Source organism: Vanessa tameamea, chromosome 10, assembly GCF_037043105.1.
Source record: "Vanessa tameamea isolate UH-Manoa-2023 chromosome 10, ilVanTame1 primary haplotype, whole genome shotgun sequence".
Taxonomy (NCBI): domain Eukaryota; kingdom Metazoa; phylum Arthropoda; class Insecta; order Lepidoptera; family Nymphalidae; genus Vanessa; species Vanessa tameamea.
Window position 1 is genome coordinate 2,309,613 of NC_087318.1, and position 18,926 is coordinate 2,328,538.

Below are 18,926 nucleotides of genomic sequence, written 5' to 3' on the forward strand. Positions count from 1 at the left end.
TATAAAATTATAGGCTAACAAAGTTAGCATTGAAGGGCTGCGTTAATGGCAGCTTTATTATTGTAATAATTGCAACACGTAGGTGTTGTCACACAGAGTAATATTTATATTTTGTATCTGCATCGTTTGAAGTTTGACTAATGCCTTAGAACTTAGAAGTTTGAAGTCTATTGTAATTTGTCCGTAAAGCTTCAAGCTACCTTATTACTTATTTACTTAATATCTTTATTATGAAATAAATTATATCAATGTAAATCACATAGTGTGTGTTTATAACAATTTAAACTAATTATTATCTTGGTTTTAAATACTATAAGTTATAAAAATTTGATAGTTTAGTGCAATTAAGAATTAGTTCAAGTTTGCAAAGAAAATGGCAGATATTTTAGATATATTAGACATAGAGCACCCAGGAGCATCAGAAATAACTAGGGACAGTATTATCCACGGTGACAAAGTAAAAAAGAAATATGTTACAACTAAGGCTGTACGGCGTCCTGAAGGCATGCACCGTGAAGTGTTTGCCTTGCTTTACAACGATAATAAGGACTTGCCTCCTCTTCTACCTACGGATACCGGTAACTACATAATTTAATATATTAAAACAGTAACATGTTATCTATCACTCTGTCTGCACGCAATGTCTCATGGTGAATTTTACAGATACCTGATACTATTAGCTGACCTTAAAATGTATGTCTTGCGTAACAAATATAACAACAAATATTATATCTTGACTTGAAAAATCTTATTTAATATTATTTAAGGAAAGGCCTATAAACAAACAAAAGCAAAGCTTGGTATGAGAAAAGTGAGAAAATGGGTATGGGCACCATTCACAAACCCAGCACGCAAAGACAATGCTGTTTTTCATCACTGGAAGAGAGCCTCAGACGAAGCTAAAGAATACCCATTTGCACAGTTCAATAAGGTATGTTATATTATTAATAACTACTTGTACTGTGTAGGTTGCTTTTTTTTTGTCAATTACAATATCCTTATTTAATACTAGAAACTATGTTTTGAACGGTTTTGTTATTATATTATATTCATTATTCAATGTTATTACAGCAAGTATCAATTCCTTCATACTCTGAATCAGAATATAATCAATACCTTAAATCAGAAGATTGGAGTCAAGCAGAAACTGACCACTTAATTGACCTTTGTCAAAGGTTCGACCTAAGATTCATTGTTATACATGACCGATGGGACAAAGCTGCGTTTCGAGACAGAAGTGTGGAGGATTTAAAAGAGAGATACTACAATATTTGTAGTATATTAAGCAAAGTAAGGTCTATTACATCATAATCCTAACAATCAAAATTTAATACAATGATAATGATAATTATTTATATTTTATAAAATTTTCAGGTTAAGACAAACCCATGGTCTAACACAGTGACAATGGTGAATGGAGAAAAAAGAATATATCATTATGATGCTGAACATGAGAGGAAAAGAAAGGAACAATTGAAAAGACTATTTGACAGAACACAAGAACAGGTACGCAACTGACACACAAAAATTTTTTAGTAAATATACCTAGGCCTGCTAGGTGTATAGGTTTATGGAGTACATATATTGGCTCATAAGCTATTTTAAAATGTACCATTGGAATTCCATAATTACTTTTATGGAATGCAAGTTTTCAGTCAATTATCAGTATAAGATATTTCAATATTAAAGGATTTACTTCCTTAATCAACAAACTCGATTTTTTTTTAAAATTTAATTATGACCATCTACATATATTACTAACAATGCAATAAAGATTTTTTATACCTGCCGACAGCTAATGGCCAACTTAGTAGTAACAATGTTCTAAATGATCCGTATAATATAACTATTGAAAAAATGTATAGATTTTCATTGTATCCTAAGATGTTCTGTAATTGCCACTCGGGAGTATTGATAAATGTTTTATTTTCTAGATTGATGAAGAACAGATGTTACTAACAGAATTGAAAAAGATAGAAGCAAGAAAACGTGAAAGGGATCGAAAAACACAAGACTTACAAAAGTTAATATCAAGAGCCGATAGTGGTAACAGTACTACAAACAACCAAGCTAATGTTACCAATGAAGCAGCTATGCCAACGAATACAGTTTCCAACATAGTGAGGCGGCACGATAGGAAGCTACATAAAAAAAAACTCGCCACCCAGCAGAGGCCAGTGCGTACAGTGGAGACTGTTGTGAGTTTGTTGACATTGTTACTGTTAGCTAAGACCTCCTACTCAATTTACTTTTGCTTATTTTATGTTTCATTAAATTCTTCTTGGTGGTGAACATTGTGATGAAATTTGGATATGCTAGATGAGAATCTGGAACATGTGTATCCACCCAGTATAGTGGAATAAGCTAATAAAGCTTCTGATTTAAGCTAGCCCAACATTGGGACATGAATGGGCCTAACTTAAAATAATCTGATAAAATATAAGTTAGAAGTTGTTCTTACATATATAATATAATAAGTACATAATTATTATTGCTGCTTCAATATTTCACCAATTTTTCTTACTGTAATTTTTAAATAAGTACATTAACATTACAGATTATATAAGGAAAAAGTTTTAGAAATAAACATCAACTTTATTTGAAACCAAAATTACTATGCACATTTGTCTGCTAGACTATCAATATAATTTTATCTAAAAATAATTTTTCATTCCTTTTTCAACAGACAGTAGAGTGGTCTGGTATAAAGTTTCCCGAAGCACGTGGAACTGGTGTTTGGCTTCGATCTCAACGTATGAAATTACCTCCAGGTGTTGGCCAGCGTAAAACAAAAGCAATTGAACAAGAGTTACGTCTTATGAATATTGGTAAGAATTCATTTGACCTTTTATTTTTAACTATAAGACATTAAAGTATTATAGTGTCATTTGGAACAAGTGCAATTTCATTAATTCAGCCTAATCTATCAAGGACCTATAAAATAAAATTATGTAAATGTAGTAGTTCCTAATTCTTTATGAGGTGTAAATTGAAGACCTAACATTGTGATGTCGTGATTTACTTGCTCAAAGGTTTAACATGGATTTAATAGTCCAATGTGTCATCTAGTTGTAGCATGAAATAAATCTTGAATATTATTTAAAATATCAAATTCCTTACAGATATTGCTCCTACCCCAACTGAAGCTATTTGCAAACACTTTAATGAATTACGTTCTGATCTTGCTCTGGCATTGGATCTGAAGAATGCGCTAGCTTCGTGTGAGTTTGAACTGCAAGCCTTAAGACATCAATACGAAGCCCTAAATCCAGGAAAGGTGATTATGTTTTTTATCTTGCATTATTTTAATGATAAAATGTGATAACACATATTTATAGTAATTTTATTAATGTAAGCAACATTCACTCTTTTCAGTAGCATCTATTATATATTTTTTACTTTTACTAAAATTAGGTAGTATTTCAATAGAATCTCAATTTACCTTAAAAAAATATTTAACAAAAAACATTTTCAAGAGATGCATTAACCTGACCTAGTTACTACATTTAATATTTTGATTGTTTCAGACTTTAAGCATCCCTCCTTCAATATGCAACACAAATGCTGATGGAGAAGCAAAGCCTTTAGGTGAAATCATTGACGTTGTTGGATCTCCAGGTGCTTTAAACTCAACAATTTAGTTACCTAATTGTAATTCAAAAATGTTCTTAATAAGTCACGGAAATAGCCTTTTATATCTTTCTTAGCCTTTTATTTCTTTTTAAAGCAGTATTTGTCATATGAATGTGTATTTCTCTGTATGTAAATAATAATAACAAATATTTTAGCAGTCTATGCTGTTAATATCTTCTAGTGATTGCCATTTGTACCATGTAATGTAACTGTGAGTGTAATATTTATACACTTAAAATTATTATACTGAGAATTTTATAATGTCATTGTGAGTTATATTTCTGTAGTTTTATAATTAATAACTTTCAATGAGGAAATGTTTGAATTAATGTTATAAAGATTTGTAAGATTTTATCCTCAGATTATTTATATATTTAGATAGTGTTGTACTGCAAAGAACTAAACAAATAAGCCAATTTTATTATCTTCATGTTTGTGACAGCTATGCTTGACGCTAGCCGAACATTATACTTTTTTACTAGTTTGCAATTTTTTGATGCATTCTCAGCTTTGACTATCTTTCTAGACATATAAATAATCAAAGGTAATATCTATTAGATTTTTATTTATAAGTTATATAAAGAAAAAGTAAATAAATGACTTTTTTCTTAACTTAAGGACTTTTATTTGTACTAAATATAAATAATACTAATGCATTAAATAAAACAAAATGTATAGAATAACATTTTATTGACTTATTTACTACACTGCACCTTTAGGAGCCCCATAGGCATCGGGCATTCTTTCTATAGTGTACTTATGTTCAGCGACATACATAATAGGCACACCTGGTATTTTTCGTATTCTCCTCTTTAAGTCTTTATCGTTAGTTGCGACAATATAACATTTATGTTGTGTTACTCTTTGCACTATGCAATCATCAGCATATGTACCTTTATGTAAGCAAGCAAGTCTTTCGAATCGTGGATCTTTTATAATTCTTAGGGCAACTCTGTATTTACGACCGAGCTTTTCCAATTCCCCTAGAACACAGTCCGTTACATATGGAATACATTTAGCATATAAACAATCCATCATATTCTGTATAACATCTAATTTGTTCTTTATAGAGAAATTTATGAAATTTGTATCAATTAAAATGTGATACGGAGGTCCCAATTGGGTGTTGTATTGAAAAAATAAAGCAGAACTCGCTTGTGGTACTTCACGAATCTTAACCTCATGTGGATCAATTTTCTTTTTTTTTCTCGGGTCCGCTCTCTCACTAGCTTTTATTCTATTATCACTTGGACTAATAATCTTTTTCATTTGTGCAAATCTTTTTTCGACGATTTTTCTCGTTTTTTTTTGCTTGCCCTGTAATAATCAAAGAACAATATATTGTTTGACTAAAAAATATATGAATACTTATCATTTTGAAACTCACCATGTTGTAATTAGTTAGTTATTGATTATAGTAACTATAATATTTTAATATATTCAATTCATGAATACTATTTGATTTAAGTCAAATAACACGTGAGTGTGTTATTGGGTTAGTAAATAAAATTTGACAGGTTCAACTGACAATTATTATCAGAATTATCTGAAACGAAGTTGACAGATGTGTGATTATCCAAATTCTTGCTAGCTTCTAAAAAACTTAATTTCATTTATATTATTAACATTTTTTTGTACTTTTAATTATAAATAGCGTAATTTTGAATTTCATAATTATAACAGATAAGTTTTCACATTAATAAAATATGTAAAATTATATTTTTTTTAATTTCTCTGAGTAGTGATGTTTTGTAGTAGAATATAAAGATAATTTTGTATCTTGTAATTAAACAATAAATATATCCCGATATAAACCGCCAGTGCTTCAGTGCTTTTATAAATAATACATTTTAGACTCGAAATTTTATAAGATCATAAAGTTTTAACTATATTATTGTTACTCAATAGCAATATAACTTAATAGTTAATATTTCCCAGTAATTGAATAACATAATTTCTTGTCGATTCTTCTTATTATAATCTACATTTCGAATCGAACCAGCAGTAGCATAAGCCCTTTTAAAGAAAGTATATTTTAATTTAAAAACTTCAATAATTATATAATATATTATTTTTATAGAAGTATTAAATATTTAAGAATCTAAATTTTTGGAAATATAGTTTTACTAGTAACCTTAATATGTAGGTAGTAAAATAAAGGAATAGTATCTATAAAAATAATATATCATTTACTTTATAAAATTTCGTTTAAAAACGATCAAAAATTAATTATACTGTTGTTGTATATCATTTCAAAACTTAGAACTCTGTCCATTTAGTTTTTCAATTTTTGACAAATGCAACTTTAATTGATTGACCACCATAACATTTTATTAATCGATTTATCGATACTTTAATTCGATGATATAAATAAAATAATAGTGCGCATTCTATGGTTTGTATTTATTAGATTTTTTAAACAATTTTAATTTGGCGCTCTGTTATTATTACATTTTATTTAATAAGTTATAATAGAATATATAATAGCGTAAAAATAAAATATTTATTTAGGTTTAATAATATTTAAAGACAAATAGACAGATTAATACGATTTTTAGAGCTAGCAGCACGTTTTAATTTAACTTCAATTTCAAATGACATTGACAATTCAATCTCAATCAAGAAGAAAACTCTCAGACCTATTTGAGTCTTGAAGGAAAAAATAATAAAAATGTCTTCGAATTTGACTGCAATAGAGTTACTAAACTTAGGAAATGAAGGAAGACAGAAGCCTGTTTTAAATCAATACTGGCCGTACCTTCTCGGTACATTTTTCGGGGTCGGAACAGGCGTTATGCTCAATTTTGGCACAAAAAGGCCACTGTTTAGCGGTAATAACATTACATAATGGCAAAAGCAAAATAATAATGAATTAAAATGCAATCCTAATTAGACTGTAATTTTTAGGAATACAAAAGCATATTGCAGGCGTAGTTGTATGGACATCACTTTTAACGTATGTTACAAATAAACGTGAAGAATATTTAGCAGAGAAAGACGCAGTTCTGAGGCACTACATACAATTACATCCTGATGATTTTCCTACACCTGGTATGCAGTAATTTTATTATAATAAATAAATATAGCTTTATAATATAGACAGATAATAAATAAGATAAATTCTAATGTTTCCTACTATAGGTTATTTATTTTAAAACAAAATATTCCAAGTTCCTATTTTTATGTTACTGATTTCTAACATTTAAATCATTAAGGGCTAATTTATTAATTGACAATTATATCAAATTAAAATGTTGTTTAAACATTTTCTATACTGAAACTATATTCTATATATGTAAACAAGAATAACCAAAACCTAGAAATACTATTATTTAGGGAGCTGTGGAATTCACTAATAATATTAATATACTAAAAACATTAACCACCTGCCATTGAGGTAGGACTGCATTGTCAATTGATATTACTTTCGTTTTTGTAAAAAACATGTACTATATAACATGCTCTAGTCTGCCCCTTGGAGTATTTACTTACTTATAAATTTGACATAATATGTTCTTGGTCTATTTAGTTCAAAATTGTAGCACCGAGAGCAAAGCACCTGCTAATTTTGATTTTCATTTTTAATAATAAAGCAATTACAAAAACTTGCAAATTAATTAATTAGCAAGCAATTTAATGTCCTTTTTTATTTTAACAAATCTCAACCACTGTAACTCAAAAAATCTGCATAACAAAATGCTGACAAGCTTCCTTGCCATAAGATCTAATTAATTATTAAATTTGATTAGAATTAAACATGATGTTTGAATATTTAATTTTAGATTCCACATGCATATTTTAGCATTCCGAAATTTTAAAACAATATTTTATTTTACAATGTTTTTACAGAGAGAAAGAAGATAGCAGATGTATTGGAGCCATGGGTACCAATCCGTTAAAACTTGGTAATTTAAAAAATGTTATGCAAAAATACAAGAAGCTAGTGCAGAATTATGTTTTCAATTAAATAAATTATGATTAGATATACTTCTTTTATTACAAATCAATTCTTTTTTTTTAATACCTTGAGATACTTGCATTTGTTTACTTGTATAGTTCTCTTGCTGAAACATTTAAATCATACAATAATAAATTAATTTATTCACAGATATAAAAGTGATCATATTATCATAGGGGTATATTGGTAAATAAAATAAGAATATTTTCTTTGTTGATGTTATTTATATTTTGTTAATTATTGCTTAATGTAATAATAATTACATGTAATTACATGTTATACTTAATAAATAACATGAATCTAAAATGAATAAATTAGTTATAATAGTACTACTACTAGTAAATTAGCAATAAATATTACATTAAATCAAAAAAGGTTTAATCCACCTCTTTAATGTGTTTAAACTCAAATTTATTTGTTTGAAACTATTCTTTATTTCCATCAATCCAATTTGAAAATGTTATTGCATTACATAACTTTGTTAATTTATACAAAAATGTTTCTAGACTATATAACATCACCAGCAGGGTAGAGCAGTTACTTTGAAAGCAGATAATGCAGTGTAGAATAGCTTAGTTGCTCCTAAATGCAGCATATTGCATATGCATATGCATTAGGTTGAAACACTATTGAAGCCATGCTGTTCAAGATAGATGAAAGCATGTGGATCAGGTAGTTTGATATATAGCCTTAAGTTCACAGTATTATAAAGTTAGTTTAACAAAGAATGCAGGACTTAATTATAGTCATAACTTTTTATTTAGAAATTCCTGATTGACTGTTTGTCTGTATATTATTTATACTTTTGAATGATGATTGAGATAATGCTGAGCTAAAGGTGCCATAAACTGAAAGCTCTCTCCACAAATTGTACAATGCAAAGGATCATTAACTGATAAGTTACTTGCATATTGATGACCCTCTTTAATTTTATTCTCATATGATAAAAGTGTATGGTTGCCAGATATATTATTAATTGGGATTTTGTTATCTGTAACATCGTGCCTAACAGGTTGTGACATACTTTTTTTTTCATCTATGCCAATTATATCTATATTGTTGCTATTATTATATTCATTTTGAGTCTTGGTTTTTTCAGATATTTCATGTTTCCTCAACTGGTGCAATTTCTGAAATATAACAATTACATTTTAGTTTTGATTTCACTGGTGTTAGATTTAATATAAGAAAAATAACAACTAAGCTAATTTGACTGGAAACTTATGCTTTGAGCAATATAGTTCAATAGATAGAACATGTGTCTCTTAAATAAAGATTGCTAATTAATATATAGCCAGACATTAATTAACAGAGTTTATACATCAATAACTCCCAATCACATTTTAATTTGATCTTATACTTGTTGAAATTTTAAATATTGTGATAAAACTGCTAAGGTCTAACTTACTATTGAGTAGGAAGACCTGCTACCACCAAAGACAAAACCAAGAGAAAGAGATATAAATTAATATAGCTCTTCCAAATTAGAGATTCCAATTCCAAATAAGAGAAACTATCACATAATAAGAATGAGTATCTACTCACACTATCTAGTAACCATTTAACAATACTTACCAGGTCTCTATTGTGCACATAAGCAGCACCACATATATCACACTTGAAGTTTTTTACTCCTCTATGTTTAAACATGTGCCTTGTAAGCTCACTTGATGTTATAAAAGATTTTTTACATAATGAACAAACCTAGAAGAAAATATAAAATAAATTGATTATATTCTTTTAATACATTAAATTCACAAAACAAAATTAACTATACTTACATGGTCTTTTTGTCCAGTGTGTATTTTTAAATGCGCCTGTAGATTCCCTTGAGCAGAAAATGTTTTACTGTAAATAATAATAAATTTTAGTAATTTAATATTATTATATTAAGGTAATATTTTGACTATGGGAGCATCTTTATATCTTAAATGAAATCGTATTTTTTAACAGTTGTTACTTCTCATTTTCCATAACACAAGTGCTTTAGCTACTTAAATTGGGATCAGAGTAATGTATGTGATGTTGTCAAATATTTAATATTTATATTTTCTAACAGTATGTCAGAAGGATATGTATGAGTATAAGGGTTTATGCTCAATATCTCTATAGTAATTAATATGTATAGTGTATAAAGATTAAACAAGGCAAAAGGCTGATGATAATAGTACCACTTCATACTGCATATCTTTATCACAAACCTGCATACGTCACATTGAAACGGCTTCTCTCCAGTATGCATACGAAGATGTATTGTCAGGTTATGTTTTTGAGTGAATTTGCGTGGACAAAACATACAAGTAAATGGCTTATCTCCAGTGTGTGTCCTGTAATATTATTAAAAAAAAAATCCTGTAAGTTTGTAACATTTTTAATGCCATATCATTATGTTTATTATTTAGTACTGGTTATTCGGGTGTTTATGCAGAACTATGAGCATCTTGCATCAACTATACATAAAAACCATACATAATATTAATAATAATACAGATAGATAAATCTGTCATTCTATTTATTTTTTTTATAATTTATAACATTATCTTTTAGCGCCTGTCTCAATTTTATGACAAGGTAGGAAGTAAAGTTGTGATAACGAACATTTAATTGAAAATGTATATTAATTAAATTTAATTAATACACTTTTTTCTTAAGCAGCCAGGTTGACTACTGAATTTTCATGTGCTTAATTTTGTGTTTAAAATTCATGCTCTGTGGTGAAGGAAAACATTGTTAGGCCTCCTGTATGTGTCTAATTTCAATTTAAGTCTGCCACATGTGTATCCAACTGGCATTTGAGCAGTCTCCAACCCTCCTTCTCAAAAAGGAGAGGAAGTCTTACACTACAGTGGGACATTTAAAAAAAGAATTATTTTTACCTTACATGCATTTCCAATTGTGCCTTGCATTTAAACTGTTTATCACATTGATAACAAGAGTGTTCCTGTTTCGGTTTTGGTTTAGGTCCTCTTTTTAATTTCTCAGATTCAGCTTTCTTTTTATAATTCGATGAACTTTTTTTCTGTTCTACAATTTTACATTTACTAAAACAGGAATAATGTCAAGAACATCTAGCTTAATTATGGACACCTAAGAAGTAATAATCACTTTATATCTTCTAATCGAACAAATTAAGGTTCAATAAATTAGGTTTTTTATAATAGGACATATACTTGTTAAATTTGAAAAAAGTTACTTAGTCTATAAATATTGGTACTAGGTACAGAATATCTTTGTAAGGGCAACATAAACTTGAGATTGTATTTATAAATACAAACTTGATCATAAAATGTCTTACCAATTTTTAATTAAAGTCCGTTGAGTTACAACCTGAAAAATAATAAAATAAAATGCTATAGATATTTTGAGTTTCTATTAAATAAAACTAACAGTAATATTTAATATGGTCTAATGAAAACCTCATGAATGTATACAATGTATTTTATAAGTAATAAATGTAAACCGTAGTGTTGTAAGGCAATTGAAACATTATAATAAATACATTGCTCAAGGACATAAGTTACATTTTTCGTTTTATATGACATTGTAGTAGCATTTTTATATTTAATACAAACAGACTTAATCTTTTTACTTACCATAGCATCAGTCATAACCATTGCGTCTTTGGTTCTGTAATAGATAAATATTTTACTGTTGATAATTCCTTATATTCAAATTTTAGCAATTTTCAATTATGATTTTAAATACCTATTTGGTGTATGTAAGCCTAAATATTGACGAAGTCGTGTATCTGCGCTCTCGCAAGATTGTTTAAAATGATAGGCTACTCCTAATTTATAAACACAGTTGCTACAAATCTGTTCTGGTAGACCATCGTTACTTCTTATCTGAAAATAGTACAGATTTACAGATACAGTAGGAGCAATAACTTATATATGTGTAATAATCAATCTCCACCACCAATTTACCTTAACTTTTGTTGTGAATTCTATCATTTCACATAGCGATACCGCATAATTTTTTGCAAAAATTGACGATAAAACGCCTTCTTCTAAGCAAATTCGACATATCTTGTTCATTTTGTACTTTTTTAATGATTTAATGTAAGAATCGTAAGCGCTTTAGTCAGATTAATTTTAATATTTATATTTAAAAATGAGAATTGAGATTTGAGAATAATAAACAAAACAGTTGTTTATACTTGATAGTTTCTAACTTTCTATCAAATTAAGCCGACCATAGACAAAAATGATCTTTAATTTATTGCTGTGGTTTTTGGATACATTTTCTTAGAAAAAAAGAATAAAAATTTGATCCCAGCCAACTTAAAAGATTCGCTTTTCAAGTTTTCAGAGCCTTACTTTACTGAGGGATGAATAATAAAACAGTGTTGCCAATATAATTTTGTAAATGTAAATGACACTTACAAAATTACTTTGACGAAGTTTGTGATTCATTAATTTTATTTATTAAAAGTGGAAGAGACCATAAAAAACAAGCTTTATTCAAGTTAACTTAAAATTAAATATGTATAATGTTACAATAAGTTAACACTCCTATTAAGCGATTCGGAATATGTTCGCGTAATTATGATAAAGCGTTTACTTCCATCGTTCTCATATCAACTACCCTTTGCAATTATATTTAATTGCTAAATAATATTGTTGATAATGTACAATCACTATATTTTAAATACTTCCTTTTTCTTTCTAATCAAATAATCGTTATCCGTCGTTCTTTGTATGTTGTTTATAGGTAACTACTAACAAGCATAATTAATAATCCAATCCTAAATGAGTATGAACATTTAGTATTATAAGTAAAGTTTCATTTACTAAATTGTTTAATATGTTCAAATAGCTTTTTTTGTTTCAAATATTATAATATCACTTGCGAATATTGATATTCGCATCGCTATTAGTGAGTATTTTTTCCTATAAAACCCTCATCTTTTTTTTAAATATTAGCTAGTTACTGTTTTGGAGGATGTTGCTGAGACCTGAAAGTACAAAGATTAATCTCAAGTTATGAGGGGCCGAAGACAAATGTTGCTAAATTTACTGTAATTAGTTTATTGTATTTCAATATAATATTATGTACTACGTCGAATACAACTAGTAGCTATTATTGCGCGGTAATATACAATTGTACCAATTATTTAATTAATATGTACTCGGGATTGCTCCGACTGACTATACTGGTTTCACGATTAATTATAATAAATAATATAATTATAATTACATATAACATTTAAATACACTTTCAATTTTATTTTATATGACGTTATGATCTAGATACATTATTAAGGAATTCCTTGTACCTACGTTGAACAGTACTGCACTCAGAGAATCGCAATTTTTTTAAAATAAAAAAAAATACGTACGAATTATTTTATAAAAAATAAAACTTATAAAAATATAATACTATCTGTGGCTGTTAGCTAGTTGTGATCCGCCGACGTGACGTCAGTGACGAAAAAAGTTGAATTATTTCTTGCTCAAGAACTACCTACATTGTTTGCACTATACTTTTAGTCGATTTATTTAGCACGATATATTATGTTAGCTTATTTAAATGCCTTACCTATGAAAAATAGACCAAATATTTCATTACAAATGATAAATATCATACCTAAATATAAGTAAGTTTTTTTTTATCATATCAGAAGTCAACATAATATAATTATTGACAATAATTACAATTTATAATCATTGACATCATGAGTAAAAAAAAAAGTAATGGCGCTTTTTTTTTGTAAACGCATTAAACGTCAAACGGTTTAGCACGCATTTCATACTTTATGTCAAATAAATAATTAACGATTTCTACAGTCATTAGCATCAATTATAGTTTTTTAAAAAACATTATTTTTCTAACGGTTCCAATGTGATGGAGCTCTATGACGGTCATGTTGCCTATATCATACAGACGGAGACGGACGGATGTTCAATTTAGGTATTTAATTTTTATTGCGATCTTTACTTAAACGCTTCAATAGGTCGAAACTCTCTGTATATGGTATATCTGTAATCCTCTATCTAAAATAAATAAACCCTACATGAATGCATTTATTTACATACAGACGATAAATGTTATTGTACAATCATTGCAGAAGATTTTTTCGTTATTCCGAGACCAAAAGTAGACATTATTAAAGGCAGTTTTAGTTATACAGTTAAAGCAACATATACTTTAGAATATTTTATTTCTTGCTGTTCATTAGAATATTTAAATTGCCTAATCTTATTGATAACTTCCAACATATTAGGTACCTTACATATGAAATTGGCGTTTTGTGCGGGAGGAATATAAAGTCAATTTTTTAAAATACCTATATTTAATTAATCAAAGTATGCACCGTTGTCATCTATGCACTTTTGCCATCTCATAGATAGTTCATTGATCCCTTTATTAAAAAAACCATGTGGGCGAGAATCAATAAACTTTTTGAAGGCGGTATGGATTGCCGCATGGGGGTTAAATTTTTTCCTTGTAAGAAGTTAACCAAATTCCGGAAAAAATGGTATTCTGTTTGATCAAGGTCCGGGGAGTACGATATGTATTATTCCAATTTAAGTTATTGGGATATGCCAATTGTAGCTTATCTAACTTAATGGTTATTTGTTGTGCAGTGTTTGGTCTTGCGTTGTCGTGAAGCAACAGTGGCCTAGAGCGATTGACCAATCTCGATTGTTCAGTAGCTAGTTCTTCCTTCATGGTTTGCAGTTGCTAACAAAAGATAACTGCCGTAATCGTTTGGCCAGTTTTTAGAAAGCTGTATGGAACGACACCGGCGCTCGTCCAACAAACACTTACAAGTAACTTCTTCTTCAAGTAATTTTCGTTTAGGGTAGGATTGGCTGGGTCTCCAGGGTTCAGCCATTGTGACGCGCGCTTCCTATTATAGTATAGGGTCCACTTTTCATCACAAATAATAAAAGGATTTTAAACTCACTCAATCGAGTTTCATGAGGTACCCATCGTTTAACATTTTTTATTTTCCCGATTTGCTTCTATTGGATTAATACAGTTTTATCACTTACCCCGAAGCCTGCAGCTATCTCTGAAGTGCTTTGTGATGGATCCCCTTCCACAATAGCCTTTAATTCTTTATTTTCTCACTTTGGTCTCTGGCCGTCCACGGGGTTGGTTCTGGAGGTCGAAATTTCCAGAATGAAAACGTTGAATTCAAAAACGTACCGTGCTTTCTTTTGCGACACCAGCGCCGTACACATCATTAATCCTTTGAGCTGTTTCTGCAGCGCTGGTGCCACGGTAGAACTCGTACTCGTAAATATACCGATATTTTATATTTACCATTGTGCGGTAATAATTGCGACGCCAAAGAAAAAAAATAAGGAAAAAACAAATGATGGAATATTTTCAAAACTCAAATGTACCAGCTAAATTAATTCATAAATTTTAATTTGGAAATCTTAACCAAAGAGATATTTCAGATCAAGGTGGTCAGTACGACAAAACGCTATTTTCATATATAAGGACCTAATATATATATATTCAATTTGAATATATTTAAGGACTTAATGTTAATAATTCTTATGTAAATAAATATATAAGTTACATATATAACTTTATACATATATTTTAATGTCATAAATATGTACATACGTCTTTTACAATCTTTTATTTAGACTGCAATGTCTGTTTGTGTAAGTGAAATCTTACGAAATCACTGAAACAAAGAATCGCTTATTCGATCTAATAGAGTTGCAATTTTACATTTTGTTTCAGTTCCAACGACAATGCATTTTTATACTCCGTATTGGCTTTAAACGAAGAAACTCCTCAATAGAGAACAGAATGGAAACGGAAATAAAAGAATAGACTTTTATCATTTAATTCATTTGTATTTTTTTTACAATTATCATGTGTTACAGATATAGACCGAATTACAGATAATATATCTTTAACTTAATAAATCTAAAATAATCGCTTTATATATATGTAGGTCTATCGACTCAAATATTCATAAAATATATAAATTACAAAAAATAATCAATCCTAAAACTTATATATTTTGAAAAAAGCCAATGGCTTTACTTTAAAAGATTAATACCTCCGAAATTAAACAAAAAAAATTGAACTAAATATTTTCAAGTTCAATTAAAATAAATATGTATTAAAGTAAAATAAACCTATTCAGACACTTATAATTCGTTATCTTCAGCCTGGAACTTTCGTCTGATGTCGAGTCGTCGTCTAATTTTTTTAATGTTTGTTGAAAATCTTAACTTTTCCCGATTCGTTAATATTAATCAGAATTATAGTCATTCTCACTTGACTTATTGTTTTATTCTGATTAAAAAAGTGTTATTAATAGTAATTTAAAATAAAACGCGTGTATTTAGTAAGCCTACACGAAAAGTATGTATATCGTCGTTATATACTATTCCTAGGAAATGTGTAAATTCCTAAAATAAATACGAAATCTATGACTTATTTTCTAATATTTTTCCTAGGAAGTTTATAAAGATCTCAAAATGGCGCCGAGTCTCGCATCGCGTTTATGAAAGAAGAATATTTTATAAAGCCATCATCGAGATTTCAAAACTCGATGGCCAACGGCGTTACGTGATATACAGCACCCTCTTCGTCTTCGGTTTCTTGAGAAACACTGAGGGTAAGACCGTCAACACCGCAGAGTCAGAGTTAACAGAGTTGGATTTGTTTAGTTTTTATATATTTCCAAGTATCGTCTCGGAATTGCATACAATTCTTAGGAAATACACACATTTCACAGGAAATGTGTATATTATAACCTAACCTAACCTAACCTAAAACTTTGAAACATGATTTTACACATATGTATACGTAGGCTCGGAATTGCGTGTATTTCCTAGAAATTGTATACATTAGTTTTATAAATTTCCAGTAACCTACATTCCTGTATTATTGCTAGATAAACTTTAATTAATATTTTAAAAATAAATATTACCATTTTTTAAATGATTATAACATATAATAACAAATATCAAATAATTTATTTAACAATTGTATTTACAAAAATAATTCAAAACACATTTTAATATGCTTTTAAAATCTGTTTTGAATACGACTAATGCATTCCTTATTCAATTAACAAGTACAATTTTGAAATAAATTCCTTTGCATATACAAAGTTTAAATTTTATTTTTGTTGTATTATAGTTATAATATCGAAAATAAAATTAACAAAGCTATGTACATACATTTATATTGTTTTTCATTTATTAATAATAAATACAAGATACAAAACCCGTCAGCAAAATAATAACCTTTTATAATTAAACAAGAACTTTTTTATTCGATGGCAAATATCGTTATTCAATTCTAGATACCATAATAAAATTAGTGTAAATTATGGCTTTTAGTTGTGCCGGCAAGGCACAGATTATATCGCCAATGTTACGTAAGATGGAGAACACACGAACGAGATTGATCGGTACGATTGAGATAGTAAAGTCAATTAAATTAAATCAATATGTTTCGTTGCCGCACTCAACGTCTAGTTCCAACTGTCAAATAGTAATTAGAAAAATGTACCGAGTTGTCATAAGTTGGCTGTCGAGAGATTTACTTGTGTAGATAAACAAGTAAACTAAATAATTAGATATGCATAATTTTATGTATAAAAAAAATCAAATTAAGTAAATATGAGCACTTAAATCTCGCAAAAAGTTTTTATATCATATAAATTCAATGTCAAATGTGAAATGACTAGTTAATAGTAAAAGTTTTAGTGTAAACGTTTGTTTCTTTTGAACGCATTTAAATAAAAGCTTGTTTTTAATAAGTTTTTTTTACTTTTAATTTATTTACATTTTTTTCTGTTGATTTAATTTTTGATTCGATTTTCATTATTAAATCATTTTTTGTTTGCTAGTACTATTATTTAAAAAAAAAAATGTCCCTTACACCGTCAGTTGTAAACAATTGCATGTTATGCAATGTAAATTCCTAAAATATTATTATAATGTCTTAGTAATTTGTCATATATTATATGACAATTTAGATAAAATTGCTAAATGGTCAAAATCTTTTGAATTAAAGGTAAACCCTACAAAAATCCAAGTTTTAATTATCGGGACTTCGAAATTAAAATCACGCATTTCTTTTTCTGACTTACCCACTATTCGCTTGGATAATGTTGACATACCGTTTAGCACAAATTGTAAAAATTTAGGTATTATTTTCGATCAACATTTATCGTGGGAACCACGTATAAGTGACTTAAGTAAAAAAATGTTTTTTGCTGTAGGGTCGCTCCGAAGGTTGCGAAACTTTCTACCAATTCCCACTAAAATTTCGCTTACACAGGGCCTCATATTACCAATTCTCGATTATGCTGATACTTGCTATGTTGACTTAAAAGAGGAGCAATTAAACAAGCCTGAGCGTCTTCAATATCTTTGCATTCGTTTCATATTTGGTCTTCGTAAATATGATCACATCTCCGACTTTCGCAAAAAGCTCAAGTGGCTCCCAATTCGCTATCGCAGGAATACTCATATTCTCCATCTTCTTTACTCAATTCTTTTTCATCCTTCAATTCCGCTCTATTTAAAGGAGAATTTTAATTTTTTATGTACTACTCATAATGGAACGCTTCGTTCTGAAGATAATTTACTTTCCTCCTCATTCGACTTCATTCTATAGAAATTCCTTTACTGTTCAGGATATTCGTCTGTGGAACTCTTCCTGTTGAAGTAAGACGGGCACAATCACTTGCCTCATTTAAAACTATGTTGAAACAATACTATCTTGCACTTTAATGATGTATTTTGTTCGAGAGAATTTTAGTTTAATTTTTTATATAATTTATATCTAATGAGATACATACATAAATGTATGCTTGTTGACTACCAGGTACTGTACATTATTTTATTTTAAATATATTATTATTTCACTGTAATGTATTCATATATTATGTTTATATCTGCCCTGTACGCCCCTACCTCTTTCTATAACTGTTTCTTTCCTCTACCCTAAGGTTGCCTGGAAGAGATCGCTGTTTAGCGATAAGGCCGCCTCTTGTGCATCTTTCTTAAATGTGATTCAACTTTATGTTTACTGGTGTACAATAAAGAGTATTTTGATTTTTGATTTATCATTTATGTATTTCGTAATAACGATTTAATAACGAATAAAAAAAAATCCCTAACTTGAGAACTATTGGTACAACTAATGGACCGAGGATAGTTGTTAAAGTGAATTGTCTATGGATTATTTTGATAGAGATATGATATCTTATTTTTTAATTTAATACTGATCTGATACTGATAAAGATCTAATTCTATGCCGGTTTCTCTAACAGTAATTAATACCTTTGAAGAGTTTCCACCCATTTGTAACAACATAACGATAAATAATTAACTGA

General features: G+C 28.7%; 4 protein-coding genes across 4 annotated transcripts; 2 read left to right on the plus strand and 2 right to left on the minus strand.

The window, feature by feature from the left end:
• The first annotated feature begins 316 nt into the window (after positions 1–316).
• LOC113396607 (DNA methyltransferase 1-associated protein 1) lies at positions 317–3,826 on the plus strand. Its single transcript, XM_026634640.2, has 8 exons — positions 317–578; positions 768–931; positions 1,072–1,290; positions 1,375–1,506; positions 1,935–2,198; positions 2,687–2,828; positions 3,123–3,277; positions 3,528–3,826. The coding sequence occupies exons 1-8, from the start codon at positions 374–376 to the stop codon at positions 3,639–3,641; spliced, it is 1,395 nt and encodes a 464-aa protein (XP_026490425.1). The 5' UTR covers positions 317–373; the 3' UTR covers positions 3,642–3,826.
• Positions 3,827–4,306: 480 nt separating this feature from the next.
• LOC113396784 (rRNA-processing protein FCF1 homolog) lies at positions 4,307–5,153 on the minus strand. The gene is made up of 2 exons (XM_026634876.2): positions 5,021–5,153; positions 4,307–4,950 (listed from the first exon to the last, which is right to left on the minus strand). The coding sequence occupies exons 1-2, from the start codon at positions 5,021–5,023 to the stop codon at positions 4,336–4,338; spliced, it is 618 nt and encodes a 205-aa protein (XP_026490661.1). The 5' UTR covers positions 5,024–5,153; the 3' UTR covers positions 4,307–4,335.
• A 1,050-nt stretch (positions 5,154–6,203) lies between these two features.
• LOC113396877 (NADH dehydrogenase [ubiquinone] 1 subunit C2) lies at positions 6,204–7,618 on the plus strand. Its single transcript, XM_026634985.2, has 3 exons — positions 6,204–6,464; positions 6,541–6,684; positions 7,483–7,618. Exons 1-3 carry the CDS (start codon positions 6,305–6,307, stop codon positions 7,530–7,532), a joined length of 354 nt encoding a protein of 117 aa, XP_026490770.1. The 5' UTR covers positions 6,204–6,304; the 3' UTR covers positions 7,533–7,618.
• Positions 7,619–7,991: 373 nt separating this feature from the next.
• LOC113396682 (zinc finger protein 605-like) lies at positions 7,992–11,729 on the minus strand. The gene is made up of 9 exons (XM_026634765.2): positions 11,518–11,729; positions 11,297–11,436; positions 11,185–11,218; positions 10,887–10,918; positions 10,468–10,632; positions 9,793–9,918; positions 9,373–9,439; positions 9,167–9,295; positions 7,992–8,721 (listed from the first exon to the last, which is right to left on the minus strand). The coding sequence occupies exons 1-9, from the start codon at positions 11,626–11,628 to the stop codon at positions 8,389–8,391; spliced, it is 1,137 nt and encodes a 378-aa protein (XP_026490550.2). The 5' UTR covers positions 11,629–11,729; the 3' UTR covers positions 7,992–8,388.
• Between the last annotated feature and the right edge of the window lie 7,197 nt (positions 11,730–18,926).